The following is a 26,807-nucleotide window of genomic DNA, read 5'->3' as shown; positions in this document are numbered from 1 at the left end:
GTAAAAGGAATTAGAGATGATAAAGGTGAAATGAAAACAGGAGAAAAAGATATCCTTGAAGTATGGAGTAATTACTTTGAAAAACTGCTAAATGAAACAAGCAGTGATGACAGCACAGTGATAAAAAACACTGACCAGGCATGCAGTCAGGAATACATATCCATACTTGAAGTAGAAAAAGCCATCAAAGGCTTGAAATGTGGAAAGGCAGCAGGAGTAGATGATATTCGACCAGAAATGCTGAAGTATGGTGGTATAAGAGTGTTACAGTGGCTGCACTGCATAGTTCAGAAAGCCTGGACAGAGGGACGAATTCCCGATGATTGGAGTAGAGCTCTCATAGTACCCATATATAAAAAGGGAAATAAAACTGAATGTGAGAATTACAGAGGTATTTCCCTACTGAGTGTTCCTGGCAAGATCTATGCAAGTATACTTGAGAAACGGTTGAGAAGAATTGTGGAAGAAAAGCTTGGTGAAGAACAAGCTGGATTCAGGCCAAATAGAGGCTGTCAGGATCAGATCTTCACTTTACGACAAATAGTCGAGAAAGCATGGGAATATAACAAAGATCTGTATTTAAGTTTTGTAGATCTGGAAAAGGCATATGACAAGGTGCCAAGAGAGAAGCTATTCAATACGCTGCAGTTATATGGTGTCAATGGGGCATTATATCAAGCAATACTTAGTCTTTATTTGAGTTGTGAGTCAGCAGTTAGAATTGAAGGAAGTACAGGAAGATGGTTTAATGTTAAATCTGGTGTGAGACAAGGATGTACATTATCCCCTCTCTTATTCATTATCTATATGGATCACATTATGAAGGAATGTGGTATTAAACCTGATATCAAAATTGGAGATGTTAATGTCAGCTCTTTGCTTTATGCGGATGATGTTATACTTGTAAATAAATCCGCTACAAGTCTGCAAGATTCTCTGACTAAATTGAATAGCTGTTGTAATAGATATGGTATGAAGGTCAGCAATAAAAAGACAAAGACAATGAAAATAGGCAGAATCACTGAAAATGTCAACTGTGTTGTGAATGGAGAACCTGTGGAACTAGTAAAACATTTCAGCTACTTAGGCACAATTTTTACTGAAGATGGTAAACTAAATATAGAAATAGACAACAGAATCAGCAAAGCTGGTATCGTGGGAAGTCAATTGAATAAATTCATATGGAATAAGAAAGAAATTAGTCGGAACACTAAATTAGCTGTATACAAGACTGTGTTCAAACCAATTTTAACTTATGGATCTGAGAGCTGGGTCAGAAGTAAAACACTTGACCAAAGACTAGAGACCGCAGATATGAGAGTCCTGAGAAAGATTAGAGGCGTGAACAGATGGCATCAATGGCAATATCATATTAAAAATGAGGATATTAGGAAAGAACTTGACATTGTCAGCATCCAGGAATGCGTTAGCAGAGCTAATCTCAGATGGTATGGTCACTTAAATAGAATGGGAGAGGAAAGATTAGCAAAACAAGTGTTCTCTGCCAGGTTGGCAGGAAAACGACCCAGAGGAAGACCAAGATATAGGTGGATTGATACGGTACAAAGTGCCTTAGACGATAGAAATATAAGATCTGATAATGTTGGAGTCTTGACAAGTAACAGACTGATTTGGAGGAAAATTGTAGATAGGAAGTTAGTAATGATGTAATTTTTTCATGTAGTACTGTCATATCCTGTACACCCCTTGAGGGTACATGGCAGGAATTTGATGATGATGATGATGACATTATCTGCATAAAGCAAAGAGCTGAAATTAACATTTCCAATTTTGATTTCAGGTTTAATATCACTTTCCTTCATGATGTCATCCATATAGATAATGAATAGCAGAGGGGATAATGTACATTCTTGTCTGACACCAGATTTAACATTTAACCATCTTCCTGGAATTCCTTCAATTCTGACTGCTTACTTACAATTCAAATTGACACCATTCAACTGTAGTGTTTTGAATAGCTTTTCTTTTGGCTTATGTAATATGCCTTTTGAGAATTCTATGATTTCTCAACTATTTGTCATAAAGTGAAAATCTGATTCTAACAGCCTCTAATTGGCCTGAATCGAGGTTGTTCTTCACCAAGCTATCCTTCCGCAGTACTTTTCAACCGTTTCTCAAGTATATTTGCATAAATCTTACCAGGAACACTCAGTAGAGAAATACTTCTGTAATTCTCGCAGTCAGTTTTATTTCCCTTTTTATATATGGTACTATGAGAGCTCTACTCCAGTCATCTGGAATTCGTCCCTCTGTCCAGGCCTTTCGTACTATGCAGTGCAGCCACTGTAAAACTTTTATACCTCCATACTTGAGTACATCTGGTTGAATATCATCTACTCCTGCTGCCTTTCCACATTTCAGACTTTGGATGGCTTTTCTACTTCAAGTATGGATAAGTATTTCTGATTGCATACATGGTCAGTGTTTTTTACCACTGTGCTGTCACTGATTGTTTCATTTAGCAATTTTTCAAAGTAATTACTTCATACATCAGGGATATCTTTTTTTCCAGTTTTCATGTCACCTTTATCATCTCTAATACCTTTTACAGCACTCTTTCCTCCATTTCTGAGCTTCTTCAACAACCTCCAGGGTATCTTGCCACTTCTTGATATTTATTTTCTTTGTTCTTACCAGTCTTCCCATGACTTTTGTTTTGGTAGTTTTACACAGTGTTTAGCTTTCTTTCATTTGTCTCTGTATTCTCAAAGAGCACAAGCTGACTTATTTGCCAGGAACTCTTTATATCCTTTCTTCAGTGAAGGAAAACTTCACTGCCTCTTTAACATCGTGCATCCACCATGAATTTCTGATTTTTCTATCCTTGCAGACAACCTCACTGCATGCTTCTCTGGCTGAATCAATCAATGTTTTCTTCATGACTTGACAATGAATCTCCAAGGCTTGGTTCCTGTTCTCAAACTCTTTCATTTTTTCTTGAATAATGTTTATGCATTTTAGTTTACAGTTCACATCTGAGAGCTGATCAACTTTTATTTGCTTTAAAACTGTTTTACATGTTCTTCTTTTCAATATGAAATTCAATTTTATCCTTCTTAAGACTAAATGGTGATCACTTTTAATGTCAGGTCCTGTGTACACTCTAGTGTCGTGCACCAGAGAGAAAACATTACCATCAACAATAATGTAGTCAATGAAACTCTTCTTATTCTTTGCCTCTTCTCTCCATGTGAATTTGTGCACATTTTTATTGTGGAACATTGTGTTAGTAATAACCGTCCACATCCTGGCAGAAATCCAACAGGTATTTGCCATCATTACCTTTGCTTTTTTCTCCAAATTTTCCCAAATCATTTTTGTATGTCTGCAGTCATTTACTACTCTGTGCTGTTTATATCCCCAACAAGGACCAACTTTTCATTTTTCATTGTGTCAGTTGGTTTCTTTCAAGCTTCAAAAAATTCCTCCACTTTTACCTTAGTAGAACCTTCTGGGACCATAGGCACAAATAAGTCTCATTGTCCAATTCCCTATTCTGATATTTTCCCACATCACTACTTTATTGCCTGCCATTTAAGAAGATTAGCCTTGTATTTAGTGTTGAATACTATAACTACTCATTCTTTTCCTTGATTTTCATTGCCTGAATATAACATTTTGTATTTATTGCTCTGAAAGATCTACCAGTTTTTGTCTTTTTTGTTTCAGCCACCCCTATTATGTCAACCTGGTACTTATCATTCCATTTCTCTCATTCAGGTTTCTTGTGTCGATAGTACTGATCTTGAACTCCTAGTGATGTTGGGTTGGGGTGTTTTAGGATTTGTTCCAGTAGCTGACTTTTCGCTGTTCTCCCTGGTTCCCTGGCCAAAACAACTGGGACCTTGTTTAACCGCGAGAAACTCCAGCTGGCATGAAATTCTGTCATGTTGTAACATCATTTTATATTGTGGTTTAAGCCAATAAGAATACAATTTGGTCAGCTAAGTCCCAAATTGCCAGCCCATCCTTGTTCATTCAGTATCCAGGTAGATACTTAACAGTGTGCACCATGAGAAGGTGAGGATTGGCATTAGGTCAGAAGCCCTGGTCAGTTCTCCACATTCCTTTAAAGGCTATATGGAGGTCTCCTCTCAGTTATACAGTTTTGACCCTTAAGCATTTCCATTTATGGTGAATATATTATGAGAATGGCTGATTTAGACAAAGATCCAGCTGGAATTAAGATTGGTAGTAGAAAAATTTATAATTTAAGATATGCAGATGATAAAACCCTCATAGCAGAAACAGGGAAGATCTGGAGCGGTTGATTTGATTGATTAAGACAGAAAGTAACAAAGCTGGGCTTAATTTAAACATCAGCAAAACAAAAGTGATTGCTTCTGACAATTTACATGAATTTATAATAGAGTGAGATAAAATAGAAATTGTTGGAAATTATGATTTATTGGGGGTCCAGAATCAGGGATGATGGTAAATGTGAAGATGAAATTAAAAGAAGGATAGTCATGTGAAAAAAATCAATTTTAAACCTGACAAAAATTATGAAAGATAGAGATGTGAGTAAGACCACGAAAGTTAGAATTGTCAAAGAAATAGGATTTCCAGTAGTGCTGTATGGATGTGAAAACTGTATTATTAAGAAGAAAGATGGAAAGCGAATTGATTCATTTGAATTATGGATGTGGAGGAGACTATTAAGAATCTCATGGACTGCAAGAATGACCAAAAATAATATTTTAGAGAATATAAAGGCAGAATTCTCTTTGGAGGTGATGATCGCTAAACAGAAGTTGATGTACTTTGGACATAACCTTTTCCAATGATTCATCAGCTTGTATAATATGTCCAAAGTACACCAACTTCTGTTTAGCGATCATCACCTCCAAAGGGAATGAGAAGAAGAGGAAGACCACAAAAGAGTTGAATGGATGACATAAAGAACTTACCAACTTGAACTTACAAACACTGAAAGAAAGGACAAGAGGCCTAGTGGAATGGGGAGCCTTTGATCACAGGATCCCTAAGAGTCAAAAACGACTGATCACATAACAGCAAACGAAATTTCAAGTCTATGTCCACTATCACCCCAAGATCTTTCATTTCCTCTAAATTATTCCGACCAATCCTATACTCTGAATCCCATCTTTGCTTCCCAATTTTAAAAATTTACACTTCATCATCATCATCAAATTCCTGCCATGTACCCTCAAGGGGCATACAGAATTTCATGATAGTACTACATAAAAAATTTACATCATTACTAACTCCCTATCTACAATTTTCCTCCAAATCAGTTTGTTACTTTTCAAGACTCCAACATTATCAGGTCTTATATTTCTATCGTCTAAGGCACTTTATACTGTATCAATCCATCTATATCTTGGTCTTCCTCTGGGTCGTTTTCCTGCCAACATGGCAGAGAACACTTGTTTTGCTAATCTTTCATCGCCCATTCTGTTTAAGTGACCATTCCACCTGAGATTAGCTCTGCTAACGCATTCCTGGATGCTGACAATGTCAAGTTCTTTCCTAATATCACCGTTTTTAATACGATGTTGCCATTGATGCCATCTGTTCACACCTTTAATCTTTCTCAGGACTCTCATATCTGTGGTCTCTAGTCTTTGGTCAAGTGTTTTACTTCTGACCCTGCTCTCAGATCCATAAGTTAAAACTGGTTGGAACACTGTCTTGTATACAGCTAATTTAGTGTTCTCACTAATTTCTCTCTTATTCCATATGAATTTATTCAACTGACTTCCTACCTTATGAACTTTGTTGATTCTGTTGTCTATTTCCATATTTAATTTACCATTTTCACTAAAAATCATGCCTAAGTAGCTGAAATATTTTACGTTTTCCACAAGTTCTCCTTTCACCACGCAGTTGACATTTTCAACAATTCTACCTATTTTCATTGTCTTTTTATTGTTGACCTTCATATCATATCTGTTACAACAGTTATTCAATTTAGTCAGGGTATCTTGCAGCCTTGTAACAGATTTATTTAGAAGTATAACATCATCTGTATAAAGCAAAGAGCTGACACATTAACATCTCCAATTTTGATATCAGGTCCAATACCACTTTCTTTCATAATATGATCCATATAGATAATGAATAAAAGAGGGGATAATGTACATCCTTGTCTCACACCAGATTTAACATTGAGCCATTTTCCTGTACTTCCTTCAATCCTAACTACTGATTTACAACTCAGATAAAGCCTAAATATTGCTTGATATAATGTCCCATTGACACCATATAACTGTAGCTTATTGAATAGCTTCTCTCTTGGCACCTGTCATATGCCTTTTCCAGATCGACAAAACTTAAATACAGATCTTTGTTATATTCCCATGATTTCTCGACTATTTGTTGTAGAGTGAAGATCTGATTCTGACAGTCACTATTAGCCCTGAATCCAGCTTTTTCTTCCACAGTTCTTCTCAACCATTTCTCAAGTATACTAGCATAAATCTTACCAGGAACACTCAGTAGGGAAATACCTCTGTAATTCTCACATTTAGTTTTATTTCCTTTTTTTATATATGGGTACTATGAGAGCTCTACTCCATCCATTGGGAATTCGTCCTTCTGTCCATGCCTTTTGAACTATGCAGTGCAGCCAAGACTTTTATGCCACCATACTTCAGCAATTTTGGTCGAATATCATCTACTCTTGCTGCCTTTCCACATTTCAAGCCTTGATAGCTTTTTCTACTTCAAGTATGGATATTTATTCTTGACTGTATGCCTGTTGAGTGTGTTTTACCACTGTGCTATCACTGCTTGTTTCATTTAGCAATTTTTTGAAGTAATTACTCCATACTTCAAGGATATCTTTTTCTCCTGTTTTCATATCACCTTTATCATTTCTAATTTCTTTTACAGCACTCTTTCCTCCATTTCTGAGCTTTTTCAACAACCTCCAGAATATTTTGCCACCTTCTTGATATTTATTTTCTATGTTCTTGCCGAAGTCCTCCCATGACTTTTGTTTAGCTAGTTTTACACAGTGTTTAGCTTTCTTACATTTGTCTATGTATTCTCTAAGAGCACAAGCTAACTTATTTGCCAGGAACTTTTGATATGCTTTCTTCTTTGCCTTCACTGCATCTTTTATTTCTTGTGTCTGCAATGAAGTTCTGATTTTTCTATCCTTGCAGACAACCTCACCACATGCTTCTCTGGCTGAATCAATCAAGGTTTTCTTCAAGGTTTGCCACTGAATCTCCAAGGTTTGATTCCTGTTCTCAAACTCCTTCATTTTTTCTTCAATAATCTTTGTGTATTTTAGTCTACAGCTCACATTTGAGAGCTGCTCAACCTTTATTCGCTTTAAAACTTTCTTACATGTTATTCTTTTCAATATGAAATTCAATTTTATCCTTTTCAAGATTAAATGGTGATCACTTTTAATGTGAGATCCTGTGTACACCTAGTGTCCTGCACCAGAGAGAGAACATCACTATCAACAATAACATAGTCAATGAGACTTTTCTTATTCCTTTGCCTTTTCTCTCCATGTGAATTTGTGCACATTTTTATGTTGGAACATACTGTTAGTAATAACCAGTCCATGTCCTGAGCAGAAATACAGTGGGTATTTGTTATTATTATTAGCTTTGCTCTTTTCTTCAAATTTTCCCAAAATATTTTTGTATGTCTCATAATCACTTTCTACTCTGCTATTTAGATCCCCAACAAGGACCAATTTTTCCTTTTTCATTGCATCAGTTGCTTTCTCTAGAGCCTCAAAAAATTCTTCCACTTCTACCTTAGTAGAGCCTTCTGTGGGACCATAGAAACAAATAAGTCTCATTGTCCAATTCTCCATTCTGATATTTGTCCATATCACTCTACTTGAGACTGCTTGCCATTGAAGAAGATTAGCCTTGTGTTTAGTGTTGAATACCATGATTGCCTTCTTTTCCTTGATCCCCATTTACTTGCTGATTCAGTCTATTTCGGTCCTCTTGCAAAGCTACTACATCTTCTCTACTTCTCATTACTCTCCTAAACGATAACCAAACCTCATATGTAAACAACTGTATATCACTATTTAATCTCTTTTTAATGTTATTTACATATAAATTAAACAATGCTGTCCCTAAAACAGACCCCTGGGGCAAACCACTTGTGAAAGTGTGAGGCCTGAGGTAGGCTGTGTGGGTGAAGATATCAGTGCTTGGTTTGTGACTAGAATTGCTTGAATGTATAATAAGGAAGAACATTGTGAGGAGGAGATCAAAATTTTTTGGAGAGACATGATTATCTGGTGTTCTTGATAGCCTTGTGAGTAGTTTGTGTGAAATTGTTGTTTTAAATATTATTTGTAATGCCTAACATTCTCTTGTAGTGGAAAGAAAAGCTGTTTGAAATTCTGAACATGGAAATTTCCAGTGACTACTGTTAGGAAAGTTGTACTGAAAAAAAAAAAAAAAAATCTTGTTTGTGTTATTAATTAGCAAATATACTGCTTGAGTAATAAGTAGTTAGTGTTACCTAAATGCTATCTTTGCTTACTTAACACTCTCATAAAATCACTGCAGGGTTATAACTTAATATTAAAAAATAGATCTGGGGAAAAAATTTGTAAACATTTGTTCAGTTTATTCCGGATTTATTTTTGCTTAATAAAATAGTGTTAGCACTAAATTTACTTGAAATTAAATAATTTTAGCTATCAAACCATCAAATATGCTTTCAATATTTTGAATTCCAGTATACAGAGGATTTGAAATTGGAAGTGACCATCACTTAGTTTTAAGTAGGATAAAAATAAATATCACATTGAATAGAACAGTATACAAGAAAGTTTTTTAAAAGAATTACAGTTGAGCAGCTTTTACCTGAAAACAATAACCAAATTGAGGTCTCAGTGGCAATATCTGAAGAAAACATTGATTAATTCAACTAAGGAGGCATGTGGTGAAGTTGTCTGCAAGGACAGAAAAATAAGAACATTGTGACTGCATTACAACACAGACTAATATACTAACTAAAATAAATGTAATTAATACTTCCAGTATTTTGGCACTCAAATTGCCATCATCAGGCAACAAAATATAATAACATATGCGCATTCAGGCACTACACTAATTGATGAAGTTGACTGAGAGTGGGTCTAAATAGTAACCCTAGTGGGCTAAATTGGGCATTCCTGTCAGATGTTGGGCTGAAGTATGGAGGATGTGAGCCTCCCAAATTTGGCGGTTTCATGCAACCAAATTTCTTGAGGTTAGGGTAGTTTCTTAAGGCAGTTTCTTAAATCTTTTGTATTTATATTTGCTGTGATAGAGTAGAATGGCCTTCTAACATATTTATGACAGGTGTCTAAAATATGGTCAGCAATGCCTGAGTGGCTATAATAATTGGCAACAGATATAGTCCTTATGTTCAGCATTTCTTGTGTTGGCTGTCCTGCCTGTTTGGCCATAGTAGGATTGTAAGAAAGAATCCTTAAAACCATTATATAAAAAGGTGAAATTAATATTTTGTAATTCTTTCTGTAAAATTTTAATCAATAAAATTTTTTTCATAAAAAAAAAGCTTTTAACAGTTATGGTGTCTCTACTTTCACTGCAGAAGAAATAACTTGCATCCTTATCCTTCATGTGCATGGCATCACTGATTATATAGCAAAAATTTTAAAACTTCTGAATATTTTTGTTGCCTTTTGTCCTATCAGAAAAATCTCCACCTTTCTTGCTTCTTTTAAGGATAAGCTTCTACTTCTCAGTTATCCAGGCATCTACCAGATTCCTTGCTCTCTTGTAGGTCATCATATTTTGAACAAACCAGAAGATCTGCTTTTACTTCTCTAGAAGAACACGTCTTATATTAAATACCATGAGCATGAACAGTCTGGACTTGCAAAGCATGCTATCTACACTAAACATAGTTTATTGGAACAAGACAAGAGTCCTTTATAAAAGTAATTTCTTAATAGAATGCCTTTATAAAGAAATGTGTGAAACTTTACTTCATTGTCCTAACTTAAACACATCTGATAGTCTACATCTATCCCCTTTGTGGAAGATAGTGTTATATCTATGGTGGACTGCACCTTTTGTTATAATTATATAGGCCTGTACTCTATTATGTATTTCCACTACCCTGCCTTTGTCTTTGTTTACTCTTGACTTAATTATTGTGAATGGGTCAGCTGCTGCCATATATATATTTCTATTATATTTTATTTCTCACGCTCTATAGTCTAACAAATTTATTTGTTTTACAACTGCATCAGTTAGACTATATATTGAGTGCAAGAATATAAGATCTTAAATCAAAGACAAAGCAGACATCATTTATATTCCCCCACTTACATATATCCTTACTTTAAACTACTCGTGGCTTTATTATAAATCCCATAAACTTCTATCTTATGCAGGTTCGAATTTTTTAAGATGGTGCAGTGGCAGAATCATTCAAATGTGTTGTTTACAAACCATTTAATTAAGTCAGAAGGAATTATTTACATTATGATTCACAGATATGTATACATACAATACTCTTTTTAGCCTCAATTCCTTCTAATCTAACCTTAGTTCTAAGCTAATTCATAATCTAGCATAACATTAACTGAATATAAGGCATGCCTTGGTTAAACCTAATTCAACATTAATATACATTATCTCATAAACATAGACATTACATACATTCCCTTTCAGTATTATAACTACTTACAATTCTTGTTCAGCACACAGTCTTTCACATTAAGCTTCTGATCACACATAAGTCTTCTTGTCTTTCTTTCCACTTGCTGACTCATTCCTTTTTCCTGCTAAATTTCTTCTTTGTCCTAGTTGTTGACTATGCCTTGTCCTATAGAACCCTAACATGGTGGTGATACACAGCTCCTTCCTTTCGAGACGATCGACACAATTATTTCTCACATGGTGACAGACCCAGAAAATGGTGGATTCAGGTAAGAAAGCTTAGAAAATCCTAAGACAAATGACACTTCTCTGTAAGAGAAAGCTTAGAAAACCCTAAGACAAAATTCCTTTCCACAATTTGCCTTATATACATTCTCACAACAGAGGTCTGTTGTGAGAATGCACGTCTCTCGAAAATGGTCATGTGTTGACCTTCGGACATGCTGACATCATTCTTCGTGTGTCTTTGGAATTCTCTATCCATGGCAATTGTTATGTATTGGCCTTTGGCAATTCTCAGAATTCTTCACTTAATTACTTCACTAATCTTAGCATTCGACTTACTGATTTAACATTACTTAATAGTCTTACATGACAACGTCATGCATCACATTATTAACAAAAGTTCAATACAATATTATTAGAGAAAAGATTTTTTCAGTCAAAAAATTAACATTGCTCTAAGTACATTCTCCTAAACAAAAAACATGTAAAAATGAACATGATAAGTTACAAAGTCACATATGAGAGATTTTACAAGAGTACTTTTCAAATCTGCTAATCTTTTCCAACTTTATTTTATTTATTTATATACATAAACAAATAAAGTTGGGAAATATTAGCAGACTTTTTTTCCTTTTTTTAATAAATTAGAAAATTATTGACCTTATTTAGTTATCTTATATTAGCTACTCAAGTGATGCTTTTTAGAATTGTCTATTATTGTTTAATTGCCATTCTATGATTCAGTACCAGAGAGAATTGCCATTCTCTCTGGTACTGACTATTTCTATTAAAATTTGTGAAAATTCTACAATAATAGTTTTTTACGTGAGTTTTTCTTGGTTTTCAGAATTCTTTTGATTATACCAACTGATGATATTTCATTATTGAAACTAGGTTAAAATCAATTCAGAATTCCTATCCAGAAAAAGTCCAAACACAAATGATGCATCCAATTTAATAATTATGCTAAACTGATCATACCCTGGATTCCTTACAGAGATTGGACTGGAAAGGCACTTATACAAACCTAGAGATGTAAAGTCGTTTTGCTTCATTACAAGGTGTTGATTAAACTGCACCTCGACTGTGTGCAGATTTGGTCTGCTGACTTCCAATGGGATAAAGAAGCTATGAATAGGATGCAAAAAAGAGTTACAAAGATTATATCAAGTTTATGGAATGTAGATTATGAGGAAGGTTTGAAAATATGTAGACTACAGACTCTGGTTAACAGGAGAAAGAGTGATGATATGATGAAAATATTATCTGATGAAAAATAAATTACACGATAGCCATTAAGAAATGAAAGCACAGATATTTCGTACTGAAAATAAGCTTCATCCCACAGTATCCAGTGGGATGAAGCTCGCCTTCTCCATAGAAGCAGGTTTAAATATGAATGGCTTTTCAAAGAAAGTTGCGAAGCCCTTTTACATTGGCCAAATCTGAATCGACAATCGAACTTTTGGGAGATTCTTATCTTATGTAACTATCAAAAATAGTTTTTAGTAATATTATTTATTAATATTAATTTCTAGTATGCTGCAACAGTTTTTAATTGGTAAACCTCTGACTGCTGTATGTACCTTGTATTCCTTTCTTTGATTTGCTTGTTTCTACTCACTGATGATATACTGTTATTTTCAGTATGAAATATCTGTACTTTCATTTTGTTAAAGTTAATTACTGTGGTTATCGGGTTATTTATTGTTTATAGTCATGCCACAGGTACTTTTAAAGATTAGAATTATCTGATGAAATTTTTCATTTGGAGAACATAGGAACATTTAAGTAAGTTAAGTTTGTTCACTTTTAAGTAAGGGGTAAGAGTTAGATTTTTCTCTCATGGAATAGTAGTGATGAGTGCTTGTGTAAATGAGTTTAACAAGGTATGACAACTGATTTGTATGATGTATAGCCTCTCTCGATGTGACTTCCTAGAGGTCTCAGATGATGACAATAATAATAATTCCATCCATACAACACAACATTGTCATAGTGGAGGGGCTTGCATGCTCTAATGATGCTAAGGGTTGTTCTAGAAGTAGTATAGCTACAAGCAAGACCTCCCAAGTCACATAGGCTTTAGAAGAGGAGCCAGAGACTAAGTGTGACCCCCCTCTCCCATTTTAAATGATAAATAGAAGAAAGACATCACCCATACTGGATCAGTCGACACCCAGGGTCAGCAAAGACTGCATTTGGTGCTATAGCTGCTGGGACTCAGGCAATAAATGGACTACAGGGTTCAGCCTCCTTGCTGGGCAACTAGGGCAAAGAATTAAAATGCAAATGAAAGCAAACAATGAAAACAAAAGAAATGGACTTTGTCTGAAAACAAGATGATTGTTTTCAGACAAAGTCCATTTCTTTTGAAAAGCTTATGAATCTAATCCAGCATAAAGAGGATAATAAAAGCAAATGTATGGAATTTGAAACAGAAATTCCCTAATACGCAAGTCACCGAGAAGCAAGTGATGGATTATTGTCCCAAAACTAAAACTCTTCCTCGCTGGTCACCTTTTTTCTTCGAATCAAGAGATTGATTGCAGCTGCAGAGGGGTTATTTTGCAGATCTTACTGAGAACCACTACAGGGATGGGATAATGTTTAGTATTGCTGGAATAAATGTATTAATCTTAAGAGAGATTATGTTGAAAAATAAAAATAATTTTGAAATTATAAATTCGTTTTTTCAATGTTCGACCGAGAACTTTTCAGACCACCCTCGCATTTCTTTTTTTTTCCTTAAGATCCAGCATTCTGAGCCATAGAGTACGGTGGGAATTATCATTGTTTTTTGTATCTTTAATTTGAGTTCTTTGCTTAATCTTTTGTTGTTCATATTTTTATCAAATCTCTCCATTGTTATCCATCCATTATTGATTCTGTGTTTTATGGTTTCAAAATAGTCTAGATCTTCAGTTATCATTAATCATGATCATTAATTTATGATCAGTGATCATAAAAGGTAAATTGCTTTACTCATTCTATATTGTTATTTCCTATTTTCATTTAGATTGCTTCCCTTTTTCTTCCTGTTACCATTAGTTATGTTTTACTAAAATTGATTTTCATATCATATTTGTTACTTGTTTCATGCAGCTTGGTCAGAATATTTTCTAATTTTTCTTGGCTGTCTGTAGTGATAACTATGTCATGAGCATACTTTAAATATGTTATATTTCTTCCATTTACAATTATGCCTTTACACATCTGTAGTCCTTCATCTACTACTTCTTTTGGGTACAGGTTGAATAAATATGGTGACAATGGGCAGCCTTGTAACTCCTTTTAATTGCTATTTGATCTGTTTCTATGTTTTTGCATTTCAACTGCTTGTGTTTCTGAATAGTAATTCTTGATACAATTTAAATAAGTATTTGTCAAACCCTGTTTTCTAGAATTTTAATGAGTTTTTGCTTCTGTTTATCGAGTCAAAAGCTTGTTTGAAGTCAATAAAACAGCAGTAGAGTTTTTTACTTTTGTCTCTCATAATGCTCTTCTTCCATCTGTTCTTCATAGGAATGTTTAACTCTGTTTTGAAGAATCCTGATGAATATTTTTATAGCAATGGCTTAGAAGGATGATAGGTCTATAGTTAGTGCAGGATCTGACATCTTTTTTGTGGAATGGGTATGATTTCACCTGTTCTCCATTCTGTTGCTAAATTTCCTGCCTTTAGTATTTTGTTGAATAGTTTCTTTAGGTAATTTATTAAGCTTTCTTCCCCTTTTTGAATGGTGTCTATGCCTGGTGCTTTATCATTTTTCGTTGCTCTATGTATTTCTTCATTAGGTTTAATTAGGATGTATTTTGTGTCAGAAGTTTCTTCTGGGTGGAAGGTGTCTTGATTCATGTTTCTTTAAAATGATTAGTCCATATTTCTTTTATTGTTTCACTGCTACTTACTGTAGTTCCATCCTTTTGCAACAGTGAAACTGGGTTGGGCGAGTATGTTCCAGTTATCTCTAATAAATGGTCTTGGAGTCATGTTTTTTGTATGCTTTTTCACACGTTCCTGCTTTTCCTTCTAAATATGTGATTTTTGCTAATCTGCATTTTTTGTCTATTTCTTTTTTCAAATTTTTGTATAATATTCTATTTCCTTCATTATTTTCTTTTGAGAGGTTAGTTTTGGATATTCTTTTTCTCTCCCATAAGACCAAAATCTCTGGTCTAAGCCAGTCTTTATTTACTCTTGTCTGGTAGCCCAGGTGTTTTGTTGCTGTTTCTTTAATAATTTCTTTACCTTTTTTCCAAGACTTTGAGACTGTGTCTAAAGCAAGATTATTTAATTTTTCTTTCAATGCTCTCTGATAGTTAGATCTGGTCAAGCTATCTTTCAGTTTTGAGATGTCTATCTTTTGTTTTTGGTGGTTAATTCTCTTTCTTTTGAAACTGATTTTTAGATTGGCCAATAGTAGTTCATGGTCTGTATCCATGTCAATCTTTTTTAATGTTTAGACATTTTGGAATGAATGAATGATATTTTGGAATTTCTTATTAACGATTATATAGTCTATACAGTTTTTGATTTCATTGTTTGGTGATGTCCAGGTGTATTTGTGCTGTGGTAGAATGGTAAAATAAGGTATTTGTGATTAACACTTGATTTGTTTTGCAGAAATTAATCAAGTCCACTTCTTTCTCATCCATCTCTCCATGACCAAATTTTCCCATTATTTCTACTTTATCTTCAAAGTACTGACCTGGAATACTATATTAATTATTATGACCTGTTAGAACACAAATGTTATGGGGATCAAATATCTGCTATCCATATACTTCAGATTAGGATGGTTAATTAGAATTTTATAGGCTTCTTTAAATTGGTGCTCATACCAGGTTTTGGTGTGATATAAGGAAATCTAAAAATAATATTAAAAACTATTTTTGATGGTTACATAAAATAAGAATCTCCCAAACTTTTTGGGAGACAATCGTTTTGATTGTCAATTCAGATTTGGCCAATGTAAAAGGGCTTCGCAACTTTCTTTGAAAGAGCCATTCATATTTAAACCTGCTTCTATGGAGAAGACAAGCTTCATCCCACATGGATGCTGTGGGATGAAGCTTATTTTCAGTACGAAATATCTGTGCTTTCATTTCATTAAATTTAATTACTGTGGTTATCGTGCAATTTATTTTTCATCAGATAATATTTTCATCATATCATCCCTCTCTCTCCCCCCTGTTAACCAGAGTTTGTAGTCTACATATTTTCAAACCTTCCTCATAATCTACATTCCATAAACTTGATATAACCTTTGTAATTCTTCTTTGCATCTTATTCACAGCTTCTTTATCCCATTGGAACTCAGAAGATCAAATCTGCACACAGTCTAGGTGCAGTTTAATCAATACCTTGTAATGAGGCTAAAGGACTTTACATGTCTAGGTTTGTTTCGACATCACAGTTATCCTCTGATCTGTATTTGCAATTTTTATTATGCGACCTTTAAACTTCTTGAAATTCCTATCCACCATAACTCCAAGATCTCTAGTCTCAGTTTCTTGGAGTATAACTCCACTGATATAATATTTCTTTGGAAATCTCATCATGCCAAAGTGCATAACTTTATGCTTACCAACATTGAACCAACTGTCATTATCATTTGCTCTAATTTCCAGCCTAATGAAATCATGCTGTAAGTTCTGGATATCAGTAGCATTTCTGAGTACTATGCCCCTCATTGCATCATCAGCAAACATCTTCTGTTAGATCCTTCCTTATATCATTAATGTATAGATTGAAAAACAATTGTCCAATGAGGGATCCATGGGATACACTGCTGGTCATTTTAAATCTAGCAGATTGACACCCACCATACACCAGTTTTTGTTACATGTATGTCAACTATCTACTTATTCAAGTCAAGAGATTATATTCTAAACATATATTCTCTAGTTGATGCAACAGCCTTTCATATCCTATCAAATGTCTTAGCTGAATCCAACAGTATCATAGTGTATCCATTCCCTTTATCCAACTCAGCCATAACATTGTTATAAAATATGAGCAAATTGCTAAAACATGGCCTTCCTTTAGTAAATCTGTGCTGTTACTTACAGAGTATGCCTTGTCTGTCAACCATTTCTGTATGCAAGGTCTTACCAACTTCTCTAAAATCTTCACCACCATACCGAAGATAATGATAGGTTTGTAGTTAGACACCAGTTTATGCACCACCCTTGTACAACGAAATTATCATACATGATTTCCATTCCTGTGGTATCTTTCCTGAGCTGAGACATAAGTTATACAAATGTGTCAAAGACATAGTCATTTTGATTGAACATTGCTGATATCTCATTTTTCCCTATTGCTGGAATCTTATGCAATAGCTCTTTGCCCTTATTCTCATGCATCTCTATCTCTTCATCAAGTGTATTAGTGGCACTGTGCACTATGTCTACATACACCTGATTGATATATCTTAGTAAAGTAGCACTCATTAATTTAACAATATTATCTGCTTCTGACACAGCAGTGATATTCATACTCTTTCTTTCTTTCTTTCTTTTACTTGTGGCATAATGATAATTTACTTTTGGATTGCCTTTAACCTGTATAGGCAATTTATTTTCTTATCTGGTTTAGCTTTCTGCACAATATTTGCAACTTTCAGGCTTGCACTTTATATAGTTCATAACTCTTCTCATTCTTTACACATCATCATCTTATGTATTCTACTTAATAAGGTTGCACATCCTTATTCCCACCCTATTTGTTATTCTAATCATGTGATAAATTTGGATACAAACTATGATTGTTTTTTTTTTTTTTTTTCATTTCAAGAAAAACTTGCTTTCTTGATTATCTCCAATAACATTCATATATTTCAATAATTGATATAATTGTAGTTTTCAATATTAACTATAATTATGTGCTAAATTGATAGATATGATTTTTGAAATTGAATATCGACTTTGTCATATGTTGATAATGAATCTTTTGTTTTTCATACTTTCAGCTGAATCGATAATATGTGAAGACTATCTGTCTCCTAGAAAATTAACATTAAAGAAGAAGAAAAAAAAGAAAGATTTTGATAGTTTGTCATCATTACTGCATGGTATGTTTTAGTGAAATGTATTTTTTTTTCCAAGTTTTTATTAATTGTGCACATGAAAAGCTTTTGAACCTATAGTACATTTACATCTTAACTAATTTTTTGAGAGAGTTGAGCAAAAAATACCTAATTTTTTGTGTTTTTCTTTACTGTGCTTATTTAAAATAAATATTTCCATTAGTAAATTATTTATATATTTATAAATAATTTTCCTTGAGAAATTTGTGTAAGTTATCTTGATAATGGTACAGAAATGACTTCAACGAGATGCTAAAATAAAATCTAATTTTATTTTATTTCATTTTATTTTAGAAGTGATAATTCCTTTGTGACAGGTTAAGAAAAACTTTTCTTTTACATCTTTTTTTTGTATGTGTACTACATATCCTAATCTGACTGGTTTTCTTTATGTGATTCTTACCAACTTCTCTAAAATCTTCATCACCAGAAATACTGATAGGTTAGTGCCATGGTATTCTGAAAAGTTGTGATAATCACTATGAAGGAGTTGTGGTAGAACCATGTAACTTACACTTTATTCTACATATTCTCCATGAAGTGTTATACATTTGTTACAGTTTTGCTTCATCATTTGCAATCCTCTGAGAAAAAAAGTCTTTCTCTTGCTGAACAAACCAGTCCTCAGCTGCTGACATGACTTCATCAGCTCTGGTAAATTTTGTTCCATCCAAGTGTTTCTTTAAATTTGGGAATAGGAAATAGTCAGATGGGGCCAGGTCTTGCAAAGAGGGTGGATGAGGCAGCAATTTATTCAAGAGCTCTGAAGGAATTGAAGGAGGTACTGAAGGATAAATGGTGTGGGAAACTGAGCAGAGGTGTGTTACTTTTGCAGGACAGCACACCTGCCCACACTATTCGTGAACCCAACAGACAATACACAACTTGGGCTTTCAATGTCTGCCTCATCCACCCTCTTTGCCAGACCTGGCCCCATCTGACTATTTCCTATTACCAATATGAGCCAAAAAATTTGCACCTGATTTTTCATAACGTCCCGAAATGACAGCATCGCTTGAGATAACAGCATGTGTTCTCTCGTCTGGTTAGCATTGAAACATTTGGGAACCCACTTCAGTCTCCAAATGTTTCAAATTACTGAGAATTTCTACATGTCCTGATGTTGGTGGATAATGATCCCAACTCATTCCCTGGTGTTGTAGCTCGTATATCTCTGACATTGATATATCGAGGCAATTTATTTAACTTTATCCTTTCCTACTTCAGCCGCTATATCAAATTTTATCGGATGTACCTCTTTGTTAAGTAGGTTGCGCCATTGTTATGTGATCTTCATTAATATTAATCTTAATGTTATGTCTCGCTTCTCTTATACCTTTTCTTACGTAATTTAACTTTTAAGGACCACCAGAAATTACCCGTTCCCTGAATTCTATGAGTTATCCTGGTCACTCAGGCAAATTTATTTTTTATCTGCACCAGCCTGGGTCTTAAGGTTAGAGACAAACTCAGCCTTTAGGGTAATCATAGAATATCAGGTGCCACTAATAAAGTTAATTAAATTCTTAGAAACCTTGGGTTCTCTGGCTTATTTTATTTTATTTGCAGTCGTGCCCTATTTTCAATTGGGGTATTCCCGCACGCACACACACACACGCGTGCGCGCTCACAGGTTCGATGTTTTATGAAGGGTCAGTCATCATGATCAGAAACACATGTAAGTAAGGAATCAAAATATTTATTAAACTCATTATATAATGCCATACAAGTTAAAGTAGTTTTCAAATCTAATTTAAACTTCTACCATTCATTCACTCTTTCACTCTTAAGACAGTTATGCATTGACTTCAAATTGTTAGCAAATTCAATAACTCAACATATAATACATTCTAAATTACAGTTCAATTGGACATTAAGGCATTTTAGCACATTTTATAATCTCTCTCGGATTAATTACGACAGAATCTCTATTTAACTGAAAGTTCTTAAAGTTCATTTTTAAAGCATAGTCATTTACATAGATCTTAGTTCTTCACTCTTTCTTTCATTACAAATTTTAGGTTGCATTCTCTTAACACTGTTAGTCAATTCTCAAAAGGGGCTAGAACAAGTGAGAGTACTTATCTATTCTTTATCGGTTTTCTTCCATTCTTCCTTCCTTCCTTCTTTGTTTCGATTCTGGTCGTCTCGATCTTATCACCACGTGGGTTACACGTGCTCGCCTGGGCTGGGCGCTATCTCTCTGCTAAGGTTTTCCATCGATGATCTTCTCATCGCGGCCTATGGTTGATCTTGCTAAAATCTACTGTGGTGTCATGCCGGATCCTATCGTAAGTCAGCCCTCAGAAATGAGAGCTGAACTGCGAAGAACTCTTGGAGCACACACGAAGAGAAATGCAGGAACAAGAAAAAAACGGGGGTCATTTACTTCCGTGTCACGGGTTTTGTTCGCTCTCCTAGAGCGCCACCTTTCCGAGTTTGAATTTCTCTTATCGCCTCACCCATTGGTCTCCGGCTGGGTGACTTCACCGATCAACATATGGGACTTCTTGTTTCCGGGAACGTATGCATCATGATGTCTTCTTAGATGTGATGCCCGCGCGTGCTTATGCTGCTCTTATAGTGTTAGGGTGATCTTTGCCCTATGTTGCTGAATAATACGCATTCTTTCATTTACAATATTTCACTAATGATTTCTCTCTTATTTTCCCCTTTTGCTGACTTACATTCATGCTAGACATATAGATACATTAATTTAAATTCATATAATTCACAGTTTATCATACAAGATGTTGTTACAAGAAAAAACATAGTTACATTGCGCTAAATAATAAGTATGCATATATATTTTTTGGTAATTGTTAGATTCTGGAATGGTGACGTCATGTAAAATTTGAAGTCGCCTATATCAGATCTAACACTGGATATCCCAGAGTCTTTGCAATGTTTTGACTGGTATTCATATATCATCAAGGATCATGGCATGCACTGTTTTCAGGTGTGATTGCTGTGGAAGGTCTTCCTGACCGGGGGGGGGCATCTGTTGTCTCAGGATGCCAATTTTTAAACTTGGCCATCCAGCTGACAACTGTTGGATATGCTGGGGCACAGTCTCCTAAAGTTTCACACAAAGTTTGGTGAATCTCACTTGTGGACTTTTCTTATAGCATGAAAAACTTGATACAACCTGCACTTCTGTGTCTTTGAATTTCTTCAATACCTCTGACATGTCTTCTTATGTATCACAAAAGAAAAGTAACAAATTATTACAATTTAATGAAACATGGGAGTTAAAGGGTGTTAAATATGGTTTTTCGTGTGGTTATATCAGTTGCTTTAATATCATTTTTGCTCTAGGTGTTTATCAGAACTTTTCAACTCCCTCCCCCCATAGTTAGGCACATTGGTTTTATACTATCCTTGTACAATGGAACTATCACATTTTTTCCATTCTTGGGGTATCATTCTTGAGCTGTGACTAGTTATACAAATATCTCAACAGCATAGCCAATTCAGCTGAGCATTCCTTTAGCTTATGTGCCGATATCCCATTTGTTTCTGTTGCTGAATTGCAACAGCTATTGAACCTCATTCTCACGTACCTATATCTTACTATAATGTGGTGGTAGAGAACTATACAACAGATCATAGCAAAGTGAGCACTCATTATTTGAGCAGTTTCATCAACCTTCTGGCACAATGGTGCCATTTGTATTCAATAAAGTTATATTCTGGTATTCTTTCTCTTCTAGTAGCATAACAATAAAATTCTTTTGGACTGCCTTTAACCTGCACAGCCAAATCTTTTTCATACTCCAATTTAGCTTTACATATAATACTCATATCTTTTCTGTTCTGCATTTTATATATTTCATAACTCCTCTCATTCTTATTTTCATGCTATTCTTTCCCTATCTTCTTATGGATCTCTTGTTTAATATGATTGCATGTTCCTTTCACTTCCACTCAGTTAGTACTTTGAACCTAGAGTTTAGTTTATTTAAATTTATGGTCAAAGCAACTCAAGCTATGAGGCAGTGTATTATGTCTGTTAATTGCTTGTGTTCTAATGGGCTGGTTTTCTTGCTTTGCAAGATGAAAAACCCAAGTTTCTGGGAGGAAAAATTTTACCACATCTGTATATGACCAGACAACTCACCTTCAGTTGAAAAGTTCTGATAAAGATTCTTTACGTCGTGTTAGAGGCTTAATAGAGTGAAACAGCTTATTTAATTTAAACAGATTATTTAATTCTTCCACTAGTATGTCTGGATAATGAGTACAATATGAAGAGTACAACATATGCAATATGTGGACAAAAGACTAGGGTCCTAACTAGTTTGGGTACCCTCTGTGGGCACCTGTTGGTGGTCTAGGATGTAAAGTGGGATTATGATTATTATTGCACAGACACCTGAATGGGGGTCCTAAGACCCATCGTGAGAGACCCAAACTATCAACACAATATCTATCATACCTCTACTTGAAACCATTAATAGACAAAGCACTTGCAACTGACTCAGGTAACCCATTCCATTTATTCACTACTCTCCAAGTGAAAAATCTAGTCCTCATCCCCTTGCTAACCACACTCTTACTCAACTTCCAGGAATGACTTCTCATTCTCTCCCCTCTAGCCAAGTACTGAAACATTTCTCCTACAATCCACAAACTCTCAATCTATCCTCATATGGAAACCACTCCATCATCTTGTCACACCTCTGGATCCAGTCCACCACTTCCTCATCCCACAGAAATTCCAGGCAATCAGACCTGAACACAGTAATCCAAATGTGGCTATATCAAGAGTTTATAAAAAGGAATGATTACTCTCATCTCTGCTTGTTAGTGTGTTCTTCAATAACCAAGTAATCCTTTGAGCTTCCCTGGTGACTTTAGCAATGTGCCCTCTAAACTTCAGCTCTCTCTCTATCTACTACTATCCCCCAGATCCCTGGCTTCATCTATTTCCTGGAGTACAGTTCCCTCAATGTGGTACACATCTTGTAATCTTTGTATCCCCAAATGCATAACCTTACATTTTTCCACATTAAATTGACATCCATGTTTTGTCCATACTGTCAGCCTATTTAAATCATCCTGCAAGCTCTCTTCATCACATTGCCAGCCTGGTTGGCTGAGTGGTTAGCGTTTCCACGCTCCAGCCAAAAGGCTGCGGGTTCGAATCCCACCATGAACATGGATATTTGTGATTGTCTTTAATTTACAGACAAAAAATACTAGTGGTGGTAGTGGTGGGCAGTAGATTGCATTGGTGTTGATGATGATTGTAGTTGGTGGATTGAGTGTTGGAGATGGAGAGTTGTAGGCTAGATGCCTTCCCTTGATGAGTCTTTGGATTCCCTGGAGGTGTCACGTAATAATAATAACCTTCATTATTATCACCCAACCCAACTTTGCATCATCAACAAACATCTGAATATCTCCTTTCAAATTATGTCCTATATCAGTTATGTACAAATTAAACATTAGTGATCCCAGGACAGAGCCTTGCAGCACATCACTAGTCACCTGCCTTCTGGATTCTGCTTCTCTGTATACTACTCTTTGCTATCTCTCCATCAGCCAGCCTTTTATCCATATTACCAGATATGGGTAAAAAACTCTATCCATTTTAATTCTATTGAAAATTTAACATTACATAATAAGGGACACATTCAGATATGCCTTCATTTAAGCATCCCTTTTCCAAGCTTCCCATTCATTGCTGATATCTTTCCTATTCAGTAACTCATAGCACGGGACTAAAGATGGTATTCGCCTGAATTTCTCATAATTTCCAGCTTTCTGGTTCAGCATGTAACCTATTCTAATTGGAACATCCATATAGTTAGCCACTTCTGAGAAAATTATGGCATAATTATTGTCACCAACTGGTGGCAAAACATTCATATTCTTAACTGAGATCCCCCCCCCCACCCACCCACTTCTGATGCTCTGATCAAATCTAAGACTCTTTGACTTTGCATTCCTTTTGTGTTTTTTGAGAAAGTTGTCTTGCAATGGCTCAATAAATTCTCTTTCATTCTTAATATGAGATTTCTCTTATATCTTCTACCCATTCATTGTTTAGATAATTCAAGTAATCCATAATGACTACTTGCTTCGTATCATCAGGATGATTTGATGATGCATTTCATCTGAACTTCCAGGTCTGTAGCAACATTTTGCTATATATTTCATCCAGTTAGCTTTAGACTTTGTGCTATTGTCACAAACAGCCTTAAACACTTCTGCATATGACATTTTTACTATTTTTGCTTTCATTTTTACCCTGACTGGACACAAATTATCTGATGATATTAAAATTACTCCTCTCCCCAACTTCTTATGACCTAGTTTCCATGACTCTGCATTTGTTCTCAACACACTAAATGAATAATTTTTCCAGGGTTCTTATTTCATATTCATTCAAGTGCAAAGCATCTCTTATACAAGTGTTTTTCTTATATTGAATCATTTAACTTGGAAATGTCATATCTTGATAATAAACCAATAGTTTTCACTCTCCCACTTATTCCAACAGTTGTTTTATCTACTCTCATCATCATCATAAAATTCCTGCCATGTACCCTCAAGGGGGTGTACAGGATATGATAGTACTACATGAAAATTTTAATCATTACTAACTTCCTATCTACAATTTTCCTCCAAATCAATCTGTTCCTTGTCGAGACTCCAACATTATCAGATCTTTTATTTCTATCATCTAAGACACTTTGTACAGTATCGATCCACCCATATCTTTGTCTTCCTCTGGTTCGTTTTCCTGCAAACCTGGCAGAGAACACTTGTTTTGCTAATCTTTCCTTGACCATTCTATTTAAGTGACCATACCAAGTGATATTAGCTCTGCTAATGCATTCCTGGATGCTGACAATGTCAAGTTCTTTCCTAATATCCTTGTTTTTAATATGATATTGCCATTGATGCCATCTGTTCATGCCTCTAATCTTTCTCAGGACTCTTATATCTGCAGTCTCTAGTCTTTGGTCAAGTGTTTTACTCCTGAGCCAACTCTCAGATCCATAAGTTAAAACTGGTTTGAACACTGTCTTGTTCAAATATACAGCTAATTTATGTTCCGACTAATTTCTTTCTTATTCCATATGAATTTATTCAATTGACTTCCTACCATACCAGCTTTGTTGATTCTGTTGTCTATTTCCATATTTCATTTACCATCTTCACTAAAAATCGTGCCTAAGTAGCTGAAATGTTTTACTTGTTTTACAGGTTCTCTGTTCACAACACAGTTGACATTTTCAACGATTCTGCCTATTTTCATTGTCTTTGTCTTTTTATTGATGACCTTCATACCATATCTATTACAACAGTTATTCAATTTAGGCAGGGAATCTTGCAGACTTGCAGTGGATTTATTTAGAAGTATGAGATCATCTGCATAAAGCAAAGAGCTGACATTAACATCTCCAATTTTGATATATGATATTTAATACCACTTTCCTTCATAATGTGATCCATATAGGTAATGAATAACAGAGGGGATAATGTACATCCTTGTCTCACACCAGATTTAACATTAAATCATCTTCCTGTACTTACTTCAATTCTAACTGCCGACTTATAACTCAAATGCAGACTAAGTATTGCTTGATATGATGCCCCATTGACACCATATAACCGTAGCACATTGAATAGCTTCTCTCTTGGCACCTTGTCATATGCCTTTTCCAGATCGACAAAACTTTAAATACAGATCTTTGTTATATTGCCATGCTTTCTCAACTATTTGTTGTAAAGTGAAGATCTGATCCTGATAGCCTCTATTTGGCCTGAATCCAGCTTGTTCTTCACCAAGCTTTTCTTCCACAATTCTTCTCAACCGTTTCTCAAGTATACTTGCATAGATCTTGCCAGGAACACTCAGTAGGGAAATACCTCTGTAATTCTCACATTCAATTTTATTTCCCTTTTTATATATGGGTACTATGAGAGCTCTACTCCAATCATCGGGAATTCGTCCCTCTGTCCAGGCTTTCTGAACTATGCAGTGCAACCACTGTAAGACTTTTATACCACCATACTTTAGCATTTCTGGTCGCAAATCATCTACTCCTGCTGCCTTTCCACATTTCAAGCCTTTGATGGCTTTTTCTACTTCAAGTATGTATGTATGGCTGAACGTATGCCTGTTGAGTGTTTTTTACCACTGTGCTATCACTGCTTGTTTCATTTAGCAATTTTTCAATGTAATTACTCCATACTTCGAGGGTATCTTTTCCCCCCGTTTTCATGTCACCTTTATCATCTCTAACTCTTTTTACAGCACTCTTTCCTCTATTTCTAACCTTCTTCAACAACCTCCAGAATATCTTACCACCTTCTTGATATTTATGTTTTTGCCAAAGTCCTCCCATTGCTTTTGTTTAGCTAGTTTTACACATTGTTTAGCTTTCTTACATTTGTCTGTTTATTCTCTAAGAACATTTATTTTCCAGCTTTCTTCTTTTCCTTCACTGTCTCTTTAACTTCCTGTGTCCACCATGGAGTTCTGATTTTTCTATCCTTGCAGACAACCTCACCACATGCCTCTCATATTATATTTGTCATCATCATCATCATCATCAAATTCCTGCCATGTACCCTCAAGGGGTGTACAGGATATGACAGTAATACATGAAAAAATTACATCATTACTAACTTCCTATCTACAATTTTCCTCCAAATCAGTCTGTTACTTGTCAAGACTCCAACATTATCAGATCTTATATTTCTATCGTCTAAGGCACTTTGTACCGTATCAATCCACCTATATCTTGGTCTTCCTCTGGGTCGTTTTCCTGCCAACCTGGCAGAGAACACTTGTTTTGCTAATCTTTCCTCTCCCATT

General features: G+C 35.0%; 1 protein-coding gene across 1 annotated transcript in view; it reads left to right on the top strand.

The window, feature by feature from the left end:
• Positions 1-26,807, top strand: part of LOC150109849 (uncharacterized) — a 232,146-nt gene that overhangs the window by 127,218 nt on the left and 78,121 nt on the right. The window contains exon 7 of the mRNA XM_090396316.1: positions 17,855-17,956. Coding sequence (XP_090252442.1) covers positions 17,855-17,956 — 102 coding nt within the window. The remainder of the gene's footprint in view (positions 1-17,854; positions 17,957-26,807) is intronic.

Source organism: Typopeltis vanoorti, chromosome 1, assembly GCF_054136105.1.
Source record: "Typopeltis vanoorti isolate ZY-2024b chromosome 1, IOZ_Tvanoo_1.0, whole genome shotgun sequence".
Classification (NCBI taxonomy): domain Eukaryota; kingdom Metazoa; phylum Arthropoda; class Arachnida; order Uropygi; family Thelyphonidae; genus Typopeltis; species Typopeltis vanoorti.
The sequence above is the reverse complement of the archived record's forward strand: the minus strand, read 5'-3'. Positions and strand labels throughout refer to the sequence as shown.